General features: G+C 35.7%; 1 protein-coding gene across 1 annotated transcript; it reads right to left on the bottom strand.

Annotated features, from left to right (window-relative positions):
• Positions 1-362: 362 nt before the first annotated feature.
• Positions 363-23,587, bottom strand: LOC148160883 (uncharacterized). The gene is made up of 4 exons (XM_088008323.1): positions 23,580-23,587; positions 1,586-1,713; positions 781-1,069; positions 363-696 (listed from the first exon to the last, which is right to left on the bottom strand). Exons 1-4 carry the CDS (start codon positions 23,585-23,587, stop codon positions 453-455), a joined length of 669 nt encoding a protein of 222 aa, XP_087864449.1. The 3' UTR covers positions 363-452.
• Between the last annotated feature and the right edge of the window lie 1,618 nt (positions 23,588-25,205).

Genomic DNA, 25,205 nt, shown 5'->3' with positions numbered 1-25,205 from the left:
CATCTAATGCTGCCTTTGATCCTAAATGCTTGACCCAACTTGAAACTAAATGATTGTATTCTCCAGGCTTTTGAAAACTTTCTTCTGGCTCGTAGTATAATATGAGGTCTGCAGCTCAAGGTAGTTAGTTATGTGGATCACCTCGACACCGGGTAAATCCTCAAGATTATAAGACAAGTCTTTTTTACCGAGGTAATACGCATCATATCCTAAATATACGGGTATTTTTTTCGAGATGCCTCATCTGTTCCAGCCTATTTAGGGCATTAGCATGCTCATTGTGATCAATTTTGCTTTGTTTTGAACAGGAAAAATCCCCTTCCAGCCCTCCATCTGAATTTCGTGTCATTCGGGTCACGTGACTGAAACCCAACAATTAGAAAAGAAAAGGAAAACAAAAGGGAAGATTTTGGTAAAAACTACAGCTTTTAAGACTCAAACTCACCTCCTTTCTAGGACAGGTGGCGCCTCTTGTTCTGTCTCCCCTGGTATCTGGACAGGTAGGTCAGCCTTTGTTTGTCTCGCTTCAACATGCACTGCCAGAACGAGACGAGCCGGTCCGCCCTCGGCTCGCTGATCCCGTCCGGGCTCCTGACCTGCACCAAGGCCTTAGCCAGCTTCAGGACGTGCTGGTATCCCGGCTGGCCATCAGGACCTACAACGTCCTCCTGAAAACAGATGGGAGAGGAAATACTGCTGTGAGTTGAATGAAAGCAACAAATTGCCACCTGATTGGACAAGAACATTGCAAATTCTTTTAGTGAGGTGAATAATGTTCACTTCAGAGTTTGAGGAGGAGGAGGAGGAGCTAGGCTTCCAGGAGAGGTGGGAGATGTCTCAAACTTAGATGGTCCTGACTGAGACGCAGCCTGAGGAGAGAAGGATGAGGATGAGTCTGGTGGAAAGATATTGGGGTCCTCCTCATCTGCTTGAATCCCCTCGTCCACGTCCTCTATGTCGACGACGATGGCAGCATCCTCATCCGGACTGTCAGGATCCATGCTCATTCCAGGTATAGGTACTCGACCTTCATCGCTTGCATTGGTGTCCAACGTTACTGGGCTGTAGTCTACCCAATGTCCCAGCATCAAAGGAGCAATTTTTTAGCATTATTGTACCGAACAGCTACGTCTGTTCTTTCCTTCCCTGTCGTTGTCAGTCCTCGTGTTGCAGTTGCCATTGGTGCTGAGCCTTGATTTCCGCTCTAAGCTGCCTGCTTTTCTTGACTTTTTTTTTGTGGACGTCATTAAAGTAAATTTTTTTACTTCACTTACCTAGGTCCCAGTGTTTGCCTCATCGCCTCAATCTGCAGTTCATGACAAAAATAAAACAAAATGCACAAATAAAATTACATAATAGCAAAAAATGAAGAAAATCTAATCTAATCCTAAAAAAATATAATCCTAAATTAACATAACCAAACTGAACAAAACATTCCATGCCCACGAAAAACACAAATTTTCCCCGTTTTATCCATTAAAAACCATCCCTTTGGCCTAAAATTCACTGTCATACATTAAAGATGTTGATATTCGAAACATTTATCCGGCGGAAAACCACGCACTCCGTAAAATTGAGCTCTTACCGATTCGTACAGCGCCTGCACTGACAAGTGAAATACCGGACAGCGGCCAGACGTTTTTCGTGAATTGGAACAAGCCAGCCATCTGATTGGACAGAGCCGCCGTGGAATCCGCGAAGCTGATTGGCTCCCTAATTGGAGCGTTGTGACACAAATGGAACAGAGAAGAACGCTTCCCAGGAGATTTTTGTTCAAAGAAACATAAGATTTATTTTACTCTTTTGAAATTGTGCAGTTGGTGAAAATTACAGAAAAGTTCAAATGTTTTTTTTTTTTCTTTTTCTTTTTTTTGTCATTGGTGGCAAATATATTATAAAAGAGACATTCAACACAAAAGTAAAAATAAGATGTTTACTTCGTGGCAGTTCGCTACCAGAATGCTCTTCTCTTAGCAACAGATCGTTATTGTTCAAAAAAACATAAAATTTCTTCTGCTCTTTTGAAATACTTATGTTATACTTCTTTTAACAAGAATTTTGCAGTTGGTGAATTTTGCAGAAAAGTGAAAATGGGTTATTTGTCATTGGTGGAAAATATAGTATATCTCAAAAATGAATAACATTCCTAATACCCCTAGCTGTCATTTCACTAGCCTTAGCTTTGATGCTCCATGGAAATGAAAACTCAGTGTGGACAATAGAGAACTTTCACTTAATATTGAAATATACTTGTAAACATAAACATTAAGCACAACATTTAATGACTTTGCAAATGTGTAGCAAGACTCGTCATTAAATGGAATTAGTCCAAAAACTAATTACTTATTTCCAACAAAAATATATTTTCACTGTATAAATATATTTTTACCACTTGGTAAAATTAGAAATATCTCCTAAATTCATCTTTTTATGACACCATATATGATTTTTCTTAACTTTTGCAGAGTATTTTTAACAGTACAAATAAAAAAAATGCAAGCATCTCTCACTACCATCATAGCCTTCTGACATTTTTCACACCTTTTCCACAGTAGGACTGCAAATGATATTTCTAGGCACAGCTGAGTGTTGGTGTTGAAAAATGAAAACAACAGATATCAGGACAATTTGAAAGAAAGCCACGATGATAAAATAAGAAGAAATAAGCTCAGCAGAACAGACTACTGTCGTTTATATTCACCTCTGTATCCCTATGTGCCATTATCCAAACACACAATATGTAGAGACATCTATATATAATAGCTGTGAGGAGAATGGGGTTTCACACCACAAAGAACCAATGCAAATCAAAAAGTACAAAAAAGACAAAAGAAAAGCAACGTGCTTTTTAATATAGATTTTAAACGTTTGAAGGAAATTAAATGTTCAATAAAATGAACAGATGCAATAAATTGTGGAAAAAAGGTTGAAGTTTATTGATAGAAGTTGTGATCAATCATGACACAGGCCTATAATAAACTTCACGTCTTACTCTGTTCACAAATGCTGTTTTCTTCAGATGGAGTCATCACATTTTCAAATGCTCTTCCTGTGTAGGGTTCAGCATTTATCTAAATGAATGGTTATAAAGTGACCTTTCCACCTGGCATGTGTTTATTAATCTGCCTCCTTGTGACAAGAGTGAGGAACCTCCTAATGCCACATTTAAAACAAATGTCCTATGTTTCACACTTAATCAGACATATGGATGTAAATCACCAGTTTTATTGCAGCACTTAAAGTGATAGGAAACACTAACATGACATTGACACTCTCATTTGCTTTGTATGTGCAAGCATCAGAGCACAGGACAAAATGAGTTCCCTAGAGAATGAAGCATGTCTGATAATATTCATCACAATTTTGCAGAATTACTGGGTTAAACATTTTGTAGCACATAGAAATAAGTATGCAGAAACATGAGGTGGCAATTAAGTTCAAGGGAGGAAACAATGTTTTAAAATAATCCACGGACTAGGAATTTTTATGAAATCAAATATTTTTATTTTATTAAGATAATGCAATGCCATAATTTAAAAGTACATTCATGGATCCAGTCAGCAGAACGTCTATTAAGACAGAAGATGCCTCATTCCCAAACTTATGAGTGACAAATATGACAAATAATACCAGAGATGAGGACTTGAGGTTCAGACTCCAACTTTAGTCACACTTAGATCTTTAAAAATTAAGGACTTTAGATGCAAATTAGACTTGTCCACAAAAACTCGACTTGGAGTCCTGATCGGAAATTTGGTTAATAATTTTTATCTTGCGTCACGAAGAGTGAAAAGAAACCTGCACTACATACTGTCGCTGCAGCACGTTTTGCTCTGAAAGAATTGTTCTGGATTTTAGTCAGGGTCATTCGTGGATTTTGGCCTGTATATGTCAGACCAATCTCATCATGTAAGCTGTAGCTCCACAATGATGACCACATGAATGTCTCTCCATATGAATGCTGTATTAGATCACTGGATGATTTAGGAAACCAAATAAACGCCAAAATATTTTCTTACTGCTATGCTAGCTGCAATATCACTGGGTCATAAGTATTTACATAAAAGCACTTCTGGTTTTGTGCTTTTACAAGTTTGACACGTTGTAAATTAATAAAATTTTAAGGTAGCTGTTACCTTAAATTTGAACATTTTTACTGTTTATATGCTTCACTATGACCACATAAAAAATAAACAGACATGGAGTTGTCATGCAGGTTTAAATTATACTGGTTTCACAGCTTAAGAACTTTAAAACATTTGGCATCAAACTGGAAATCTTATTATTTTTTTTGTTTGTTTGTTTATGCATTAAATACTTGGCTGCATCAGATAAAATGCTTAATAAAACATGTTGAAAATGCTAGTAATTTATACTTAAAATGTGCCCAAGTATTTCCACTAGTGCATGTATTTTTATCCTCTGGATTTATTTTACTGAACATGTGAGATTGTGTGTGTAACAGTGTGTGTATACAAATACAGCAGAGAAAGGATAAACCCAGCATGGTTCATATCAAATCAGTGTGAGGGATTGCTATGTTTGGTGTTTAAATTTGTATTTCAGCTTCGCCGAACAAACACTGCTCTCTGATATCTCAGTATCATGCTTTGACACATTCTGCTATTCCAAGCAGAACAGAACCAAAAAATTGAGGCGATAAGCTGACCTTGAAGTACAACATGTATCAGAGATACACACAGTGGAGCAAAACTACTATCAACACAACAGTCCACTTACTGTAGTATGGATGTTATTATAGTAATAAATGTTTTATTCTGAAAGATAAGAAAAGTGATTTTTTTTTTAAGTAAAAATGCTGCACCTGCTGTTGTGACATGTACAGCACCTTACTAAACGTTCAACCTGATTATTTCCATGTTACAACCACAAACCTTGTGTATTTTGTGAGATGTTAGGTGATAAACCAAAATAAAGTAGCACATCTTTCTGAATGAGTAGTAAAATTATACAGGGCAGTCATATGTTTTCCAAAAAAACCCTGAAAACGATGACTGAGTATGTATTCAGCCCATTTTGACATGCATTGGAGCCAACTGCCTTTGAAAGATACCTAATGCTAAACAGAGACAATCTTTGAGTAGTTTAGATGTTCAATGGTACCTTGAAGTCCTCTGAGGTCTGTGAAAAAACATTTTTAATTTTTTTTTTACAAAGTCCAATGTATGAAGGTGGAAGACAAATTGTGACAACAAACTAAAATCACAGCGCCACATAGTGAACCAGAATTGCAACTACAATGAATTTTAAACAGAGACACAATGACGTCTAAATGTGGAACATGTTCCCAATCAACATGCACAAATACCCGCAGTTTTCAGATAGCGGTGTCATGTAAACTAAGCCTTAGGGGTTTAACATGTGGGAGGCAACTTCCCTCACTCCTCATTCATCTCCTGTTGACCTTACGCAATGATTTGACAACCATTTGCCCTCCTCCAGCCAAACAACCACCCAGACTCTTGAGAATTTGTTTACAACTTTAAAATTGATGTTCACAAAACCTCTTCATCATATGTGAAGAACTCTACAATTTTACAAAAATGAATGGGCAAAATGTTAATTCTCCAAACTACAAGCTGTAATTGTGCTAAAAGGCTGTTCTTTGAAGCATTGAGTCAGGGGTCGAATTTGAATACCACATTTTTCGTATTCTGCATCTAAAAAGGTTTACTAGTCATGTGTTCATTTTCTTCCACTTGACAATTGTGTCACAATTGCCATGTTAGTCTATAACACACACGTCGCCGCGCGTGTGTGCGTGTGTGTGTAAATGTAGATAAACTCTGTTGTTCTAATGTTACAAATTGTGGATAGTTCAAAGGGTATGGATATTGTTAGAAAATATTAACCGAGTTTATTTTCTTATCTCTTAAAGAATTTATTTAAATTGTTTTATAATTACCATGCCACTGACCTGCTTTTCGCAGCTATTGCAACATGTTACCCACAGTTCAAACTTTAGATAAAGACATGTTGAAACAAACTTTCCAAGAAACCAATGTTCTTTAACTGTCTTTCTACAGGCTTGTCAAAAGTCCTCTGCAAACTGTCTCTTTCAGCACGAGAGTTCCCCAGAGACAGGAAAAAGAGATTATTTCACATACACTCCTGAACTGCAAGCTGACTCCAAACCAAATAGCATCAGTCGTTTCATCTCCTCTCCTGGCTCTTGGTCATAAAGAAGGTAGCTCATTGTCCATGAAACAATTTCAGCCTCTGAGGAGGAGATGGCCTGTTCCAATACTTGCTTCTCCCTGCTGCTTAATATAAAACATTCCTGACACCCAGTATACAGTATTTTGAAAGAGCAGGGGTACCGCAATTTGCATTGGAAATGGATTTAGCATCTTTTGGTATTTCTTGACAAAATGAGTATCAAGTTTTGATTACACTTCCTGACCACTATGCAGAATCACACAAGAGGATGTGTGATTATTTCCGACTGAGACTGGTGTCACAGATTATCTATCTCATGCTATACTGTCACGACATGGTGACAGTTTTAACAAATATAAATAAAAAAAAAACACCAAAACATATTTACATACAAGTTTACGGCAGCTTTAAAGTCTGACAGTTATTGAACTCCAATATCAAAATATAGCAGTATTTGAATGCACTACAGCTAATTATCCATTGCTTTCATAACACTGAGGAGCAGAAAATGAGTAAGAGAGAGACTCAGTGCATCAGTGAATTGTCAATGCTTAGTCAGTAAAACTCCTTGCTGGATTATTAGACAAATCCCTTTTAATCAGACAGAACTGTTCTACACAGATACCATGGTGACTGAGGCCCAATTCTTTCTGTTCAACTGATAACATATTTGATAAACTGCGTCAGTGCAGCAGGAAAAGCATCTCCCTCAGCCATTATTTAGAAATTAAGCTCCATCTTACATTTACTGCTAAGTTACACCAAGTATTATATGGCCATAATACATAATACTGTCAGCCTTAGTTGTTTAACATGTACAAGTAACATAAGTGAGGTAAACAATTAAACGGTAGCATAAAGCTGCATACTCCATGTGACCTAGGAAAAGAGTGCAGAACTGTAATAGTGTGATAGGGGTGTAATTATTATTAGTCTAACACTGAAATATATTTAGTGGGTGTTAAATTAATGTCTTTTAAAAAACATAGCATTTCTTCTCTGAGATGTTCTCCACATCAGACAAGACCTTCATGTGTCACTTTTTTGTAGTAACACAGAAGGCATTTTAAAGCTCCAGTCCTGCTAGGAAGCAAATGGTATAGTGATATATTGCAAAAGCTCACAAGATCTCAAACTGATTTAAATGTTTTAAAGGTTATCATTGTTTTATGAGGAAAGCATTTGCTTCTCTGTTGGGCGTCTAAGTGTTTAATCTTGTTTGAGGGCTTGGGGGAAGGTGGAAGTCTATCCGACGAGTCAAGTTGCAGGCTTCTCCATTATAAGACCAGGAGAGACACAGAGATATGCAACAATGACAATATTGCACATACTAAGTCGCATTGAGAATATTTAGAGTAACACAGAAACCAAGCAGACATTTCGAAACATTACAACAAACCACAGTACCCAGAGAAAACAGAGAAGGTACATACTCAACACCTAGGAAATATTATATTACGTAACTTTTTCTTCCCAGTCTTACAACAGGAGCCCTTCCAAAATTACTTGCCTACCCAAGTAAGCAGATGGTGGATATTTCTAGTTTTGTTTTGTGAAGATTAAAAGAGTCAATCCTCTCGGAGTGGAGAAACTGCATGGCTCTCATCTCAAGCACTGAGGGTGAGACTCAGGCAATTCACACTTTTCGCACACTCTCATACCATCATATCCATCTTTTCCCACAGAAAAAAAAACAACAAAAAAACAACAACTTCCCAGCGGATGACATTGTGGCATAAAAAGTCACAAGCTGTAGATTCTCTACCACATGCTATGCGTTTAAAGATCCTGTATGCCAGCAAAGCTTTTAACAGAATATAAAATTTTTAAAAAAAGTACTGTTTTAGGTCAAATTTAAAATGTATTTTCTCTTAAAAGGTGTTTTAGAAGCCGATATTTAAAGTCCAGGTGTATATCCCACATAAGTATTGGTATTTCTGGTAAGGATAAAGTTTTAAAATAAGTTAGTTTTCTATTGTAGTAACATAACCCACCAACCCTGCCATCCTTCAGCGGGGAAGAATCTTCTTGTTGAGAAATGATGCTTTCTGGCACCTGCAAAAGTTCTTTTAAAATGAAAATCCAAACAAGACACTTTTTAGAAGTTCTTTATTTTTTCAGTTGACCAGAGAGTGAAGACACTTGTCTTTATTAATCTATGAATTACTGTTTGGTGTAAGCCAAAGTCTGAACATTTTGAGTGATCAAATAAAAAAAGGCATGATGAGATGGTTGAAACCAGGAGATGGTTAGGAATGGAAAGTGTGCATATAGAAAAAGTCTATACATTGGGGAATGCAAAATAGGATGTTGTATAAAGTTTTGCTCTGAGCCCTTTAGAAGAGGCTGTCTAGAGATCAGGAGGGATTTCCACAACCGGGCCAAGATTTCCTCATGATTCAGGCGTTCTGATTAGGTTTGGAGTTTAAAAAGAAATGTTCAAACAAAGTCCTGTCTACAGAGACTTTCTTCCTGAACCATCAGCACATTGCGGACAACCACTTATACACACCAAGTTTAATTTTAAACCATGCGCGCATCCTTCTCATTTCCAACCAACAAGAAGGAATTACTGTTAGAGGACTTCAGTACAGAGACTGTACATGGAGTAACAGTTATCGAAGCAATTGTAATACGTTAAGGCTTTTTACACATCTTTAAAACATGCAAATTGTTGTTGAGGTCACTAAAAATACCACAGCAGTTCAACTTGTACTGTTAAAAATACACTGAAGGAAAAAGACGGACAGCATCACCAACAGTGAAATTGTTTTTGTTTTTTTCTCTGAAAAAAAAAAAAAAAAACTTTCATTATTACTTCATTAAGTTGTGTTTTTAATATCGACAGTATCTGTAAATGTAGTCTATCTGGACTGCACGGTCATCACTAACATTCATGTGTGGCCAGACCATCTGCCAGAACAACCAAAAATTAAAACAAGACACAGCATCTGTTTTTGGTAGGGTAAGCCAAAAAAAACAAACACTTTAAGTGTCTTGTGCCAATGAAACAGAGGGCAGCTACCAAATGTTTACTCCCACACAAATTCATTATCTTGTTGACAATATCATTGTCTGAAAATGCACTACACTGAAATCATTGGGCCTCTGAAAGCCATTTGACTATTCAGTGAACTGTAAAGCAAAGCATGCAGAAACAGAAATACAAAGTCAACTTCAGTCAACTTCAGTCTGAACCATATAACAATCATTATTTTTAGGGTTGTGTTAACATTTTGTTTGGGAAATTGTAGTGTTTATGACAGACTTTTATTGTTTTTACATAAACTGCTGCCCTGATTTTGATGCTCTTGTTTATTTAATATTTCATTCATGTTTTATAGTAACATTTCCAAATTTAGTCAGTGATTTGTTTTGTGTTTTACAGATTGTAAACATTTTTGTCCTTTGCTCTCATTTTTTTTTGTACCAAGCATTTTATATTTTTGGGGAAACTGCATGGTGTTGAAAACAGGTACTTGTAAAAATACTCAAAAAATACATCTGCAATTATTTTTTTTTCTCGCTGTGACCTACAATGTAATACTCATCTTGTTTAAGCCCTTTAAGTTTGTGAAACATACTACCAATTCTACCAAGGAAAAGTAAGCTAATACCACCCCTTATTATAAATAAGTAAATTGAATTCACTAATTATTGTTGTTTTAGGCAAACAATAGTAATTTTAGAATTTTTTAAAGCGACTAAAATAGGACAAGTTTGATTTAGTGTCAGACAGTAAAACCAAAAGGTTGTGTATATTTATATAGAGGGGATAATCTGTAAATACTCATTTTCAACTGTACTTTGAATACTCAAATACAACACACCTACATCTCACTCTAGCAATTTAAAAGTAAGATCGTTTAATCTTCCCAGTTGAAGAATGCCATTTCAATGGGAACTCTCTTTCCCAACCATCAGAGGAAAGGACTTTTTTTTTTTTTTTTTTTGGAGCCAGCTTGTCAAATGTGACATTCTGTGCACTTCATACCTTGAAGATAGAAAAATTATCACAGACAGCACTGATTTACCTCTGAAAAACTGTAAGCACTGCACATCAGATGCTAGGGGGCCCCACGGGGACTGACATCACATCAAGTTTTCTTTCGACTGCAGCTGTCGGTGAGAATGAGCGATGTAAAATCCCAGTGTCAAAAAGCCCTGTGTTTAGCTTGTCCATTCTGACAGGTTAGGAAATGGAGCGTGCTACCTGCCCAGCATAAAATAATGGCTGCCCTCCAGTGCAGCTACAGTCACATCTGCAGCCTCACGATAAACAAGTTTTTGCACTGTCAATCACCAACTGTCGTTTTTTTTTTTTTTCCAACCTACCCTTCACTCTTTCCCTTAGGGCCTCAGGCAGTTAATTTTTAATTAAGCAATACAGTTTTGTTATTTATTCATTATAGAATATTCCAGTTTTAACTTTTCAAATGTAAAGTATCACCCAAAAAAACATATTGGACTTGAACTGTGACAGATAAAAGCAGAAAATAACCAAAGCTAAACTTGCCATGGGATTGATAAGTGAGATTTTGAAAGATCTCCAAAACTCACTGTTGCAGAACTGTAGCAAAGAGAGGCATCTTGGATTTAAAAAACTCTCCATAAGTACAATGTTTTGTATTTTATTTTTTATTTTTTATATTTTTTTAGGATTTTCAAGCATCTTTACACACTGAATAGGATATATGCACCTTCCTAATTCATGTATTATCTCAATTGCAAATAATTTACTATTGCCATGGAAATTGTATGCAATCTGTCAGTAAAGACCAATGATCCCGTTGACCTGTGTCAGACTTTCATCTAAGAGGATTTGGGAGGTTTCCGTCTTACTGATGCAGCAGCCCCACTTCACTTTGCTTTCTAAAAATCACCAGGGGAGAAATGAAAGGTGCACATTTTGAAATGATTAAAACCCCGAACATCAGCCATACCATATACTTTATTCTTGATGGGTTGAAGTCTAGCATTGTTATGCTAAAATTTTGCAATAATTAGGCAGTTTTATGAGGACCACCGACAGATTTTTTTATTGTTATTATTCCGAGCGTGGGTTTCCGAGGTGGGATAAAAGGATGTTTTATAGAAGGCCACTGACAACATTAGTAACTAATAAGGTAAAGGTGCAAATAAAAACTTTTTAGACAGTTACATTTTGGTAGCTCATCAACAGCTACAGCTTTTGAATGCTATGATTATTGTCAAATAAATTCAAATAATTAAAGTTACTCTACTGTGCCACATCTTGTAGCAAATAACATTTGGATGACATGGTTTCACAGTTTATAAAAACTGATAAAGCAGCCTTGTAAATTTCACACCTCAGCGCTTGCGAAATGTACACAAACAAATGAACCCACTAAACATTCATTGGCTATAGCAGAAAAGCGTCTCCAAGCAGGCACAAGAAAACAATTGTAGTAATATTAAAAGATATGAACCCATTAAATTCACACGTGGGAATGCTTGAAGGTTTAAATAGGTAAGATAGATAAAGTCACGGTCGAGGTCAAACTTTAAACAACAAAAATGTCCCAGTTTATTTAATGACAGTTGAACTTTATTTTGGCCTTTGTTTGACCAATGTCTACATTGCGAGAGACTAACTGTCCTTTACATCTTTGCCACCTTTGGTGCACTTCAAGAAAAAAAAAAAAAAAAAAAAAAGTATTGCTCTTCTGGTAAAATATGATTGCAGCACTATATTCATTTATATCTCTTGACAGTACCTACTGTAATATCTCCCAAATCAAATAAATGTCACCATTCATCACACAGCCAAGTCTCTTCTGATTTGAGAGACACTGGACAATTCAATTCACTTTGACTTGACATCCATATGTCAGGCTCATATACTCTAATTGAACTCTAAGGTTTTTTTTTTTTTTTTTTTTGGTTGCTGTATTATGTTTCTTGCTGCAGCCAATACACTTCATGTCATTTTAAGACAGAGTCAATGTTGGTCAAACCTTCAAGAAGAAGACAAAGACTAATTTCTTCCAATGTTGAAGTAGAGGCAAGAAAAAAAAAGCAGTTCTGCTGCCAGCTGAAAAAAAATGCTGTTTTGCATTTGCTCAAATAAAAAAAAACAAAAAAAAAACTGTTCAACAGAATATGCGTTTCATCTGCAAGTTATTTTGCTACTAAACACCTCAAATCAAAGCAGAAGAAAACATTTCAGAGTAGAAGAAGAAAGAACAACTGTACAGAATAAAACAAGGTAGGACTCTTGTAAACGATTATTTTAATAATTGAGTAATCTGTTGATTATTCTAATGATTAATTGAGTGATGAAATAAAAAAGTACATAAATTATTGGTAAATTCTGCCATAACATCAGTATTAATATCAGATTTCAACAATGGCCCAGATGTTCATACTTGTGCATCCCTAACAATTACTTTTCTGTAATTTAGAAAATTAACTTGTAACAATAATATCTCACCCTTTAACTTAACCTGGGCAAAAATGTAAATATTAATATCTGAAATTATTTTCAGTCTAATAATACAGTAGTAGGCTCACAAAGACACTTCTAAAATAGTCTATGCTCCAGTTTTTAGTTTATGCATTCATAAACTAAAAATGTCTCATATTAGTGTGAGTTTAATATATGAACTGTAACGTTGCTCAGTCATGTAAAGCTTTTGTGTCCACGTACTTGATGGCATTTGGCATGTTTGTCATACACAGAAAAATTTGTTAAAATGAAAATTACCCCAGATCAAACTTGAAAATTGGACATGATGGTGCTAGTAATTGGCATCAGTCAACAACTCAAAAGTGGAAGAAAAAGCATTGCACAAGACAAATAATCACCTGGCTGAAACACGGCGCGCTAAATAGTAAAACAAACCTTAGAGGCAGATGACTTGCCTCAAGAAATTTTAATAATCGAGCTACTCAAATCATTCAAGGAATCGTTGCAGCCCTAGTGGGAATTTTGACTGTACTACCCTGAGCCTTTTGCCTTTGATACACATTTTCTTCTGGAACCCCCTTTCCATTCTTGTGTGCATTTCAATCAATCAATCAATAAGTCAATGTTGTCTATTAAGCACCCTTCATATTAAAATCAGCTCAAAGTGCTGAAAAACAAACCCACAAAACAAAAATAGACAATTACCCACCCCCACATGGAAAAACATACAACTGTATGAAAAATTCATAAACTGAGCAGAAATGATCCAATTCAGGAAATGCATTAAAAGATTTCTTTCCCCAGCTGGTACTAAGGTATTAAGGTGAATTGCATGTGGTGATGCTGAGGCCACTCCTCTTGAGCACTGTCTGAAGAATGGTTCACAGCGCTGACAGAGAAGTAGGCCTAATAAAACAAAGAGGAAGTTACTAGAGGTTCTCCATAGACTATGGTAGGTGTAACTGTAATAAATTTTCCATTCTTTTTGCCTTCACAGACTTCCATATTCACTCACATCTGCGGGTGCAACCTGATAGGTGAGATTTCAGCGGGGTGTTCTGCAGTCCTAAACTTTATTCTATGATTTCTGTTCATTTTTAAGACGTACGTGTTGTTACTCATAACTGCAATGAAACATGTCACTCGGATGTTTGATAACAAAATCCAGGCTGGTGTGTCTGAATAGATAAGTGCACAAAGAGACTTAGAGCATGAGCTGCCTTGGTTCTTTCATTCATAAAACATGTTAAAGCAGAAATCTAGGGTTTGTGATTGTTTATTTGTACTTTACAAAGGAAAATTGCTGTATCAAAAATGACAGAATGTACCGTATTTGTCATAAAATCTCATTGTTTTCACAGAAAATTGAAGGTGAAAGTCAGCTATTAATTTAAATGAACAAAAATTTACATCAAGTTAGCATTTAATTGTGCCATTATCTTAAATTTGAGTTGCTGTTAATCAATGTGATATTCTGCACAAGACACTGTTCTTGTTTTCCCACAAAATATTAGGCAAATTCTTTTACAAATTATAATATTATGGGCAATAAAACCTAATAAAGGGAATATTAAACCAGGAAAAAACATGCTTAATTCACTAATTCACTAAAGATTCAGGAGAGCTTAAGAAGTATTTCTTTCCAACAGGAGCCATTTCTGGTGAAAAAAGTTTTACCCTTGTAATCTCAGCAAGCCCTGATTAAATTTGTGAAAATCAAGCAGTTACAGAGAAGCTGCATACAAATTATCCTTGTTCCTAAAGGTTTCTAATGTGGAAAGAGACCACATATTTAAATCTTGCAGAAAAAAAAAAAATCCTACTCAGGAAATTTCACAATACGCTGAATAAAATCAAAATGGAAAAAAAACTGAACAAAAATTATTACATTTTGATTTTGATAATTCTGTTTGTCTTATAACTCAGACACCTGGTTTGAGTTGCTTTGCACGCTTTTTAAAATAAGATGGTTTATTTGGTGTTTTTCTCTCACAACATAAGACATTTTACTATTGACAACCAAAGAAAATGTAGCATTTCAATTTATAAAAACAAAATTAGAAAGGCTTAACTGACTTCATGGCGATGTTGAAGGAGAGGCCAGAAAAGTAACACATTCCTGGATATTGTGCAAATATCATAAATGTTGGCTTAAGTCAGTCTGTTTTTTTTTTTTTTTTTTCTGTACTAACAATGTTGTGTCCTTTTTATTCCTTTTTATTCGTATTTGAATGTGATTTGAATAGTTTATAAGTTATGTTCGCTTCTTATCCTTCTAATGGTTCTGATCTTTCAAGCATCTACTTTTGCTTTTCGGCTATGACATAACTGATCTTTCTTTCAGTAAAATAAATAACTACAGAGAACAAGATGAGTTAGTCTATCACAGTCATGCACTAGTGTTAGTTGTTCTCTGGTTCAGTGGGTTTACATAAATTCCACAGTATGTATCCATGTGAAAGGGTTCGTTTTGGGCTCGTCAGCTGCTGTGTGCAAATCAATGAAGCAGAAAGAGCAGCATAAATAGCTTCTCTCAAAATAAAAAGAGACAGCTTCAACTACAGCAAGTCATATCTAAAGCATGCATATAAAAGCTCAAGTAATATTTTGTTTTGATACAAACAAAAACTGTGCTTTTTTGTTTGTTTTTTTCTAATGTGAGAACGTGATAATCAGATTGTCTGAATGAGACGACCAAAAACAATCACTTCTGTTTATTGGTTTGTATTTCATATTGTCTCAAAATCAGATATCGTCTATTGCTTTAGTTTGATGGTGTAGATTTTCTTAACCAGTGCAGCCAACAATATCTCTATTTTCTCTGCCATAGGGTTGATGCTGCAATCAGCACACTGCTGTTCCCCTCTGTTGTCATAGGCACAGACAGAAGAGCCAATGGTGCAGAAAGGTTCTGGGCTGATGAACAAGCACACAGCCATCTGATTACAGTAGTGCTTTCTCTATTCAAGCCTTTGTGTCACTCAGAGACACAATTAGTCTTGACTAGGAAAGAGGCCCCTTGAGTCTGCCTTTTACCTGCTCCCGTTCCTGTCCCTTAATTCAATTTACAAGTAGCAAATATGATTGCTGTGTGGATTCCAGACAAAAGCGATCATATGGGTCCTTTGTCGTCTTCTTGTAATTGAGTCACAGCTGAGTGACTGCCCCCAACCCCCCACATGTAATTTACAGTAGATACACTTGAGATACTTTGATACTGATGGCCTGATACAACACAGTCATGCATCTAAGAGGTACAAAAAAAAACAAAAAAAACATGAGTTTATTTTCTGTTTATTTAAATGATAGTACATATTGAATTGCTTTACCATCAGGAGCATATGCAGCATTGTCTTAAGATGCTTAAGACCAACAGATCCTTGTTTTAATTTGTTTGGTCTTAATGAGGATACGAAGGCAACAAGAAACAAACAACCAGTGACAAGAAGGCTCAGTAGAGCCTTAAATGAGTTTAATAAAATAACAAAGAACAAAACTTACACAGACGGAAGAAAATCCAAAAACCAACATGAGTTCACACACTCACACACAGAGAATTTCCTAACAGCTCTCATCAGTGTAGCTCACAAGTGGCAAAAAAAAGAAAGTGTTGCAGCCATAGTTACTAAATCAGAATATGCATTTTGGTGAGGCCCATTTGTCAGATTAAAAGTACTCTGTCAGAATGTCAATTTTTAAGCCGGTAACCCTACATTTTTGTATAAAAAATGTCCTGTTTTATTGTATCTTAATTCTTGCATTTGCATTAGTTGTGAGCAGGAAATCATAATCAATGGAAGAAAAGGTTTTAAAACATCAATCTGCTTTATTACCTATAATTTGTTTCATTTAGTAAACTGAGTTACTGAAATATTTTCTTTTCCTCTGAGTGGATCAGAGTGTTTCAAGCTGCACACTGAGACAAACACTAGAAACGTTAGAGTTTTAGGAACCTCAACATCTACATATAAACCCATACCTACCTTTAGTTATGCTATTTAGAACAAGAAATGTATCTAGATTGTCCAGATATAGTTTGTGATTTATTCAGTGGGCTTTGATGTCTAAGCAAAAATGAAACAAGCTGATACTGATATCTCCCTCTTTACTCTTTGTCACCCAAATATCCTGATTCATAATAATATTTTGGGGTAATCCTTTTCCAAATAACTCCAAAGTGTTTGTGGCATTTTGCTTCTCATGCAAAAGATCTTTGCATCTTTGTTTCCTTCAACGAGTTTTGTCGAGTTGATAAACCATTACACATAAATCTTTGGAAATAAATCTGTTTCAGAATAAATGTACTGCTTTTCAGGAACCAGACTGCCTGTTCAATTGCTATCCCTTTTTACAGATAAAGTGTGTTTAATTCCAGCATGTATTTTTCAAGAAATGTAGAAAAATTGCTAGTCAATTGCCATTTGAATTACCTTTGTAATGTGGGGAGGCCAACTCTAAAGCTCTGAGATGGTCAAGGTCACTGCTGAAAAAGCAACAGACATTCCTGGATTTGCTGGCATGTCGAGCAAGACATAAAGGATTGCAAGAGGCAATTACCACAGGGTCAGAGAACTCTGTTCACACCATAAGCCGACACAACCTGATCAGGATTATGATGGCCTCATTTCCATAAGTCTAACATCGAGACAACAGGAGGCAGAGGTGACTGACTGTAATCTCAAAGAATCTAGAGTTATTAGTAAAAATGCCAGGTCAAAATGCCAGTTGAAAACACCAACACTGTGGTCTCTCGTTTCTTCAAATAACTGTTTTCACCTGCTTCATCAAAATTGCAATACATGACAGGTAAAACTTTGCTCGAGTGTGAATTTTCACTGGCAGTAAGTGCATTTCCCCATAACTCTCTAAGGACATTTGTATCTCTCAAAAGGAACAAAGTAGCTCCATTGTGACATAGTGGAGATTACGAAATACCCAGTCACTCATTAAGAGTCATGTCTTTGTGATACTAGCAGTGAGCATTAACTTTACATTGCAAATAAAATGCATGCAACATGAGCAATGGATCTGCTCACTTAAAGGGACATGATGAAAAATGCATTTTAAATAATGGATTCCAGTTTGACACTTGGTGTTGGCAAAGACAGCTGCCTGATCCAACATGGTAAAAAAAACCAAATCATGTCTACATAAATCCAGTTGCACTAAATGATTTTCCACAACAAAGGGATTTTGTTACACAATTAATATTTTTTTTTAGATGCAAATGTTTGTTCAAGACATTGTTCTGTTTGTACAGCTGTCATGGAGTGGAGAAAGGAACATATACTTTTCTGTTAATTTGGATGACAAACACCACTGTTATATGCATGTTAAAAGCATTTAGAGATTTAAATGTTTCTTTTGGCTTTGCCTTATTTAAATCAAATGTTTTAAGGTCTGAAAAACAACCTAAGCAGATACAAAATGTGGTTTTCAATTAAGGAAAAATAAAAGTCTAAATTAGCATGTGTGTAATGGAGGTTCTTCATTACTTTTTTCATTACAAGTAATGTTTTAGCGGATAATATTTGAAATCATATATAAAAGACTAGTGTACTGTATTTGTTAGGCAGATGACTTTCCCATTGTCTCTTCCTCTGCAGTGTGTTCAGGTTAAAATATTCCCCGGGGGCCTGTGCACCTTTTAAAGGTTCCAGAAGAGAAGGAGTAAAGACAATTTTAGGGTTTCAAATTGTACACTGAAATGTGTTTTTAGATATTTTCCAGTGCCAGATAACATTTGTTGAATTGCATATTTAGATGTGTTAATCATGTTGTAGATGCTTGTTAGTGCATTAGCATTTATGATAAGCCAGTTTCCTGGTAGGTTTGTGTATTTGCCAGTGTAGTAAGTTATAAAAGGTCGCTTGTCAAGATCATTGTCACCAGCTGGAGAGGGTTTTTCCACCTGCTGTAAACCTGTTCCATGTGGTGAATAAACAAATATGTGGTTGTTTTATACCTTAAAGGCTTCTGTAGTGTTATAAAAGACAAACAATAAAACTTGAACCTCATTTGATGGCAGTTGCTACTGCCAAAGTAATAATTGTCATGCAGTGCATCTGATTAATTTTAGTTATTTGCAGCTTGCTTTTGCACATAAGCTGTTTTAGCTCATTTCAAAATGTTTAATTCCACAAAATATTTCCCCAAAGATAGCCATCTTTTATTTATTTATTTTTTTTTTTGGTCAAATATGTTTTCCTTGTGGCCAGTAGTAGGTTTCGCCTTGAACTCCTCTTTCAATACTATTGTGAGCCCAGTCTTTTTCTTGATATTAAACCATAACTGAAACAGTTTGGGTACGGTGTGATTAAAATATTGCTCTGGGTTTGCTCCTGGATTACTCACTGATGAGATCTTACGGTAATTCCTTTTCACAAACGCCCAGGAAAAGAGTAATCTAGGTAATAACCTACAATGAGTATAATTTGCCAATACCCTTAATACTGAAGCATTTATATATGTTCAGACAGGGAGTCAATGGTTATTCGTCATTTCTTGCATTTTTCACTCAGCTTGGAAGGAAAAAGATTTGAGTCACAGTTGTGACACAAAGTGAGATTTATGGAAGTATATCAAATTAAACTGTGGCCAGCAGCAGCAAGGAGATGGGTGCATTAAATTAATTCACTCACAGTACATAATGTTTGAGATGGTGCTACTGCCAAAACCTTTGTTAGTCTATTGCTGCTCTGACAGTTGCTCAACAAGATAATAAAATGTCTCACTCTAGATTTGGATGAAAGTCAATATACTTTTCCGTAAACTGAATTGGGAAATTAGATAAATCATCTGTACTTTTACTGTTTACTGTATACATGTAGAGTAACACAATAAAACACTACGGACGGACGGACGGACGGACGGACGGACAGACGGATAGACAGATAGATAGACAGATAGATAGATAGATAGATAGATAGATAGATAGATAGATAGATAGATAGATAGATAGATAGATAGATAGATAGATAGATAGATAGATAGATAGATAGATAGATAGATAGATAGATAGATAGATAGATTTTATTCATAGGTGACACGCAAGGACACCATACAAAATTTACAAAAATCAATGAAAAGACATCACAATTAAATAATAAAATCACTTGAAAATAAATAGCATAAGGCATCAGAGAAGAGGCGGTTTTAAACAACTGTGTTATGAGCTGTCATTTGAAACGGTGGAGAGAATTGACATTTTTGAGTTTTGAGATAGCAATGACGAGTAGTTATGCTTCTTATTTATACACATCACACAAAGTAAGCGATGCATTATGAAGGGCACTGTCATATTAGAGCAGAAACTCTTTTGAAAACATCTAAGATCAAACAGTAAAGCAAACTAAATATGCACACACTTATTTTCAACAGGCCCTAAATGTTTGGTTTCCCGCATTGCTGTCTTATGAAAAAGAATGTTGTTTGCCTCTGGGCCAGTTTCAAATTGACAAACTTCCAAAAGAGGAGTTGAGTGAAATTGTTACATCATCAAAAAGATCATAGCCTACTCCGATGAATGGCTCTGAGAAGACACCAAATTCCTACATAAAGAAAAAGAAAAAAAGCTCACTTTATTTAAAACTTCAGGTACATTTTACACAATGTGCCGTCTGCTTATGGTGCCTTTGCCAGTAGATATTTGGTTGAGTTTGGTGCTCATGTGCCCTTGAGCTATGACATTTTTTTTTTTTTTTTACTCTGTCAGCAAACTTCCACTTCCAATTACTGTCACTGCAAACTGTGTGCTGCCATTCAGCAAATAATACTCTATATTACTTCTACAGGCAGTGACCAGCCAACTGCCCAGATGCCTCCCTTCTGCCTTCTTGTTTTTAGGGCCTCACTGCTGCTAGGCACTTAATATGTTGGACCAAATAACAGTATTTTTTTAAAAGCAAAGCAATGCCAAGCTGAAGGTAATTTCTTTGAAGGGCAGATAGGTTTTACATAATTTCCTTTTTCAACAGTGGTCTGGTTTGTAGCTCAATACAGCTGCAGTAAAAACCAAAACACTATGTTCTCTGTAGAGAAAGAATTTTTGTTCCTACATGTGTCATATAATGGGAGTAAATATATGATGCACGTCTGCCCTGTAGAGGCACACTTCAAAAATTCTGCTCCCTTGAAAAATTAATGATTTTTCTCCATCATGAAAGAATCCACATAAATTGGCCAACATGCCCTTTGTTAAAGCTGTCTAAAGAGTTATGTGGTTCATTGTCTTACTTTAATTTTAATTAAATTCCAGCTATGCTCCTGCTGCTGTCAATACCAAATGTGAAAATTTTTGCAGTTGAAGAAAATCATATCTTGTTGCACCTATTAAGTCAATGGAAATGCCATTCATAAGTAGTGATAATCTAATAATCTATCATAATATCAAAGGCACTGAACTGTAATGATCCTAAGTTTCCTGTTTATCTTTATTGACTCACAAATTCTATTTTTTTTCTTTATTTTCTTTTTTATTTTTAATGGATTTTCTTGAGGACATCCATTTTCCACTAGTTCAAGCATATGCCTATTCTGTGCTTTTAAACAAGATGTACGAGTGAGCTCTGAGTCTTTGGTCTCTCAACCTTTTTAAGGTATATCCTACCTCACATTAAATGTCTGAAGACAGGCTGCAGCTTGCCAGGATCCTCTGTTAGATACTGCAGTTTAAGATAATAGGTGGAAAGGCCACAAAGGCCTTGAATAGGCTTATTGATTTTTTATTCAAGAGTTTCATTTATTGTGTGCTCTCAGACTAAAACATTAAAAAAAAACAGATCTCAAAGTAACTATGCTGCCAACCACTGCTTTATTTAATTTTCTCTTTATCTAAAATACTGGGATTGCCTTTTTTATATTTCTTCTCTTTTTTTGGACTGACCCCATTTGATCCTGCCAGATGGCTCATCTGAGCCAGGTTCTGCTGGAAGTTTGTTCTTGTTAATGCAGTGTTTTTTTTTTGTTGTTTTTTTTCTGCTGTTGCTAAGCACATGCTCAAGATGAGGGACTGCTGCAAAATCAATGGCACAATGCAAGCGATGTCCACTGTCATGGCTTGCTCATCCAGGAGGAATGAATGCTGCTAGTCAGCAACTTACTGCAAACTCTGGGTATTCTTGCATATAAATCTTTTTTAACCAATTTGAATTATGGATTAAAGTCGACTGATAACCAAGATAGATTTACAATGTATGTATAAATTGCTCAGTTGTTTTGACTTGAACTTGTCTGTGTGATTCGTTTGAACTGGCTTTTTTGTGAAGTTCTTTGAGACTATGAATTGTGAATTGGCATTTTATGAAAAATTCTCATTAAATTGAATCAGTTGGCTTGCAATTCAAAATGTCAGTCATATTTCTGAAACCCAGTTTTATAGTTTTGGTATCGTGGAAAATAGTTTTGAGTTGCACATGAATGGAAATAAATTTGTCGAGTAACATATAAAGTGGAGGAAAACACACAAGTAATCAATGCTAAAAAAAGACAGCAAAAAAGAGTTTAGCTATAATTAATGCCAGAAATGTATTAATCATTCAAAGGAACGTCTTAATTTTGCAAAAAAAAACAAAAAAGAGTCAAAGTTAGTTCTATTTGTGTTTTACCCTTAGTTATTTGTCAGAATTAACTCTATTCCTATTTACCACCCACTTCTTGATGACTGCTGCTGGGATGCATTTCTAACTCTGACAATTGATAGTGCATTGTCTAAACTTTGAATACATCGGAATCAAGCATAAAGGAAGTCCAGTTGAACAGTAATGATTATCATCTACTTACATAACCACTTAAATATCAACAACTCTAAATGTTGCTCAATTATTTTGACCAAACATATATTCCAAATTTAATGAAAACATAATTGTTTCAAGGAAATGACTGAAGAAGCAGTTTTTATCAGTTGACTTTTAAAAAGGACTTCTTATTATTTGATTAAATATAAAATCATACAGTCAAGCATAGTGTGCATCACTTGAAGTCAAATTTGTCTGTTTGTATGGAAAGTCTTTGGCTAAGGGGCACTGACATTCCAAGTAGATTCATCCAAGTTTAAGTAATTTCATTTGCTATGCTTGAAGCCTCATAATTTCAAAATCCAGCAACTGGAAGGAGGCATCTGTTCTTGTATCTTTGTGGTCTTCATAACAAACTTTAGAAATCTGCAAATTGTTAACGGCACAACAAAACTCCCAAACTCAATTCAATTTTACTTCTGGATTGGGAGAAAAAGATTCTTGAGAAAGTAAGAAAGTAACACGTGAAGTGTAGGTAGTTCAATCACTTTGGTATCAATCATGCTGCCCTTATTCAAAAACACAAATATATACATATATATGCATGTTAAGCTTGGATCTGTTGTGATTTGGTCCAGCTCACTGCTTTTGATAAACAGGAAGACAGAAGGAAACCTCTCTCAGAAAAGGCTGATAGCTAAAAACAGAGTGAAATGGATTAAATGGTTTATTCATCTGTCTATTTCTGGAAAAATGCTCTGTTAAAAATACATTCATACTTTGATACTTTACATGAAGTAACCTAAATGTTTAATGACGATAGCATCTCGATATCCTATGATGCAACAACAAATTTTCAGTTCTGCATGCTGAAGCAAGAGAAAAACAGGTCATGCAATTGTACAGAGAAAATAAATAGTTTCTTGTGTTATAGATCCTAGAGTTAAAATTAGTTGACCAATCCAGCATTTAGAAACTCTAAATGGTTCAGATTTACCATGGACAGATTACCATGCCTTGCAAAAAGGTTTCCTTGAAGATTTCTACATTTTGTCAACTCAAAACTATAAATATTGAATTTTGAGTACTCGTGACATAGGATTTCACGTGATGGACCAACAATGTTGGACCATCAGATTGAGAGAACACATCTGGCAGCTTTTTTTAAACCTCCATGATGAGATAATTGGCCTGCCAGTGCGCCGGCAGCAGCGTGCCGGGAAACGCCTACTTACCGGGTCATGCCGAAGGAGCAGTGAACCACACTCACACAAACATGCACACATAGAGCCACAGGATGTGACTATCCCAGAACATGGCACAAAAAGCAATTTTCTTTAAAGAGGTCCATTTTAAATTAAGTTATCAGAACAGAAATTAAACTTATCTAATCTAATGAGTCATCAGTCAGATTCAGATTTCAAAACAATTAAAAACAGTTTGGCTGAATTAATTACCACCTGCAGCATTCAAACTAAGAAGAATTAAAATCTGGTGTTAGGTAATAGCAAGAAGGATTACAGTTCAATTTCCCTTCATGAAGTTGGCAAGCTTTTTCAGTGCGTGCGTGCATTTGCTGCGGTTATGTCAGCTTCTCTGTCCAGGTGAACACATGCATGACACATTCATGATCTGTTCTAAATGGCTCTTTAATGTGATTGTGTTTGTGCATGCACAGCTATGTATCCTGAGTGCCTCTCTGTTGTTCAGTGATAACTTTACAATATGACCAGGATGTACCTAGACAGGTTACTTCTCACACATCTGGAGCTGAAGATAGACCAATTAAACCCTGCAAGAAAAATGAAATGCAATGAGCCGGAGTAATAAATCAGCATATGTTAAGAATAACTAAAAGAAAAAAAAAGCATCTTATGAAAAAAGTTTTTTTTATGAGTTACTTACCCCCAACTATAACCAAATATGACAGTCTAAGTAAATTAAGGCAAATTAAAGATGCACAGGCCACCTTTCCTAAAAAATTAGGAAAGGTGGCCTGTGCAGAACTAAAATAGAAAAGTGGTGAGTCGGGACTCTTGCTCAGGACTGTACTTACAAAAAATAGATGCAAATGATGAAGCTGTGTCTGCACTGTCAAAGGGCCGAACAATTTAATTTTGAATGTGTACCTCGTTTAGTCCACTCGAAATCATTTTGCCCTCGGAAAGGAAACCTTTGCAAACAATTGTTTTAATGCCAGAAAGCAGTATTGAGACATTTAATATTTAAACTCTGCTCTTTGCTTAAATGTCAACATAAAATATCTTGGTATACTCTAGGCTTAGTCAGTGAAGCAGGGACATTTGAGGTGACATCATCCTTCCCTTTATACAACCTTTAACAGCTGAGAGAGCAACAATAGCTCTAAGCTGCTTTCGATAGTGTCTGACTCTGTGGGACAAATGAAAGTCTATAAGGACATCACTTTCTAGGACTTAAGCCTCACAAAGAGATTTCTTAGTCTCTATTATCTCCTCTACTTGTCCCATATGAGACTTGCCAGAGCTAGGCAATTCACTCCCATCGTTGGCTCTGTGGTGACATCAAAATCTTAAACTTAGTTCTGTACAATGCATCCTGATAAGTGCAATCAAGTTTCTAACACAAGACACACGTTTAGTAATAATTTGTTACATTATGAACTGACCTGCATGCCGATGAGTGATAGGCACGATATTGACCAAGATGTGATGAAGCTTGTAATCAAGAAGTTTGAAAATGTTCTTACAGCAAAATGATGGCTAATAGTCGGCTAAATGGATGTCTTGATCCTAGTGGTTGTGTTATATTTTCTAAAACCCGAAAAAGCCAGGATGTTTAATGGCCTTTATCAACATGATTGATCTGCTTTCACCGTTGGA

The sequence above is a fragment of the Poecilia mexicana genome, unplaced genomic scaffold, assembly GCF_051168715.1.
Source record: "Poecilia mexicana isolate PSO_F unplaced genomic scaffold, ASM5116871v1 scaffold_2, whole genome shotgun sequence".
Classification (NCBI taxonomy): domain Eukaryota; kingdom Metazoa; phylum Chordata; class Actinopteri; order Cyprinodontiformes; family Poeciliidae; genus Poecilia; species Poecilia mexicana.
This window is presented reverse-complemented; position numbering and strand designations above follow the sequence as displayed.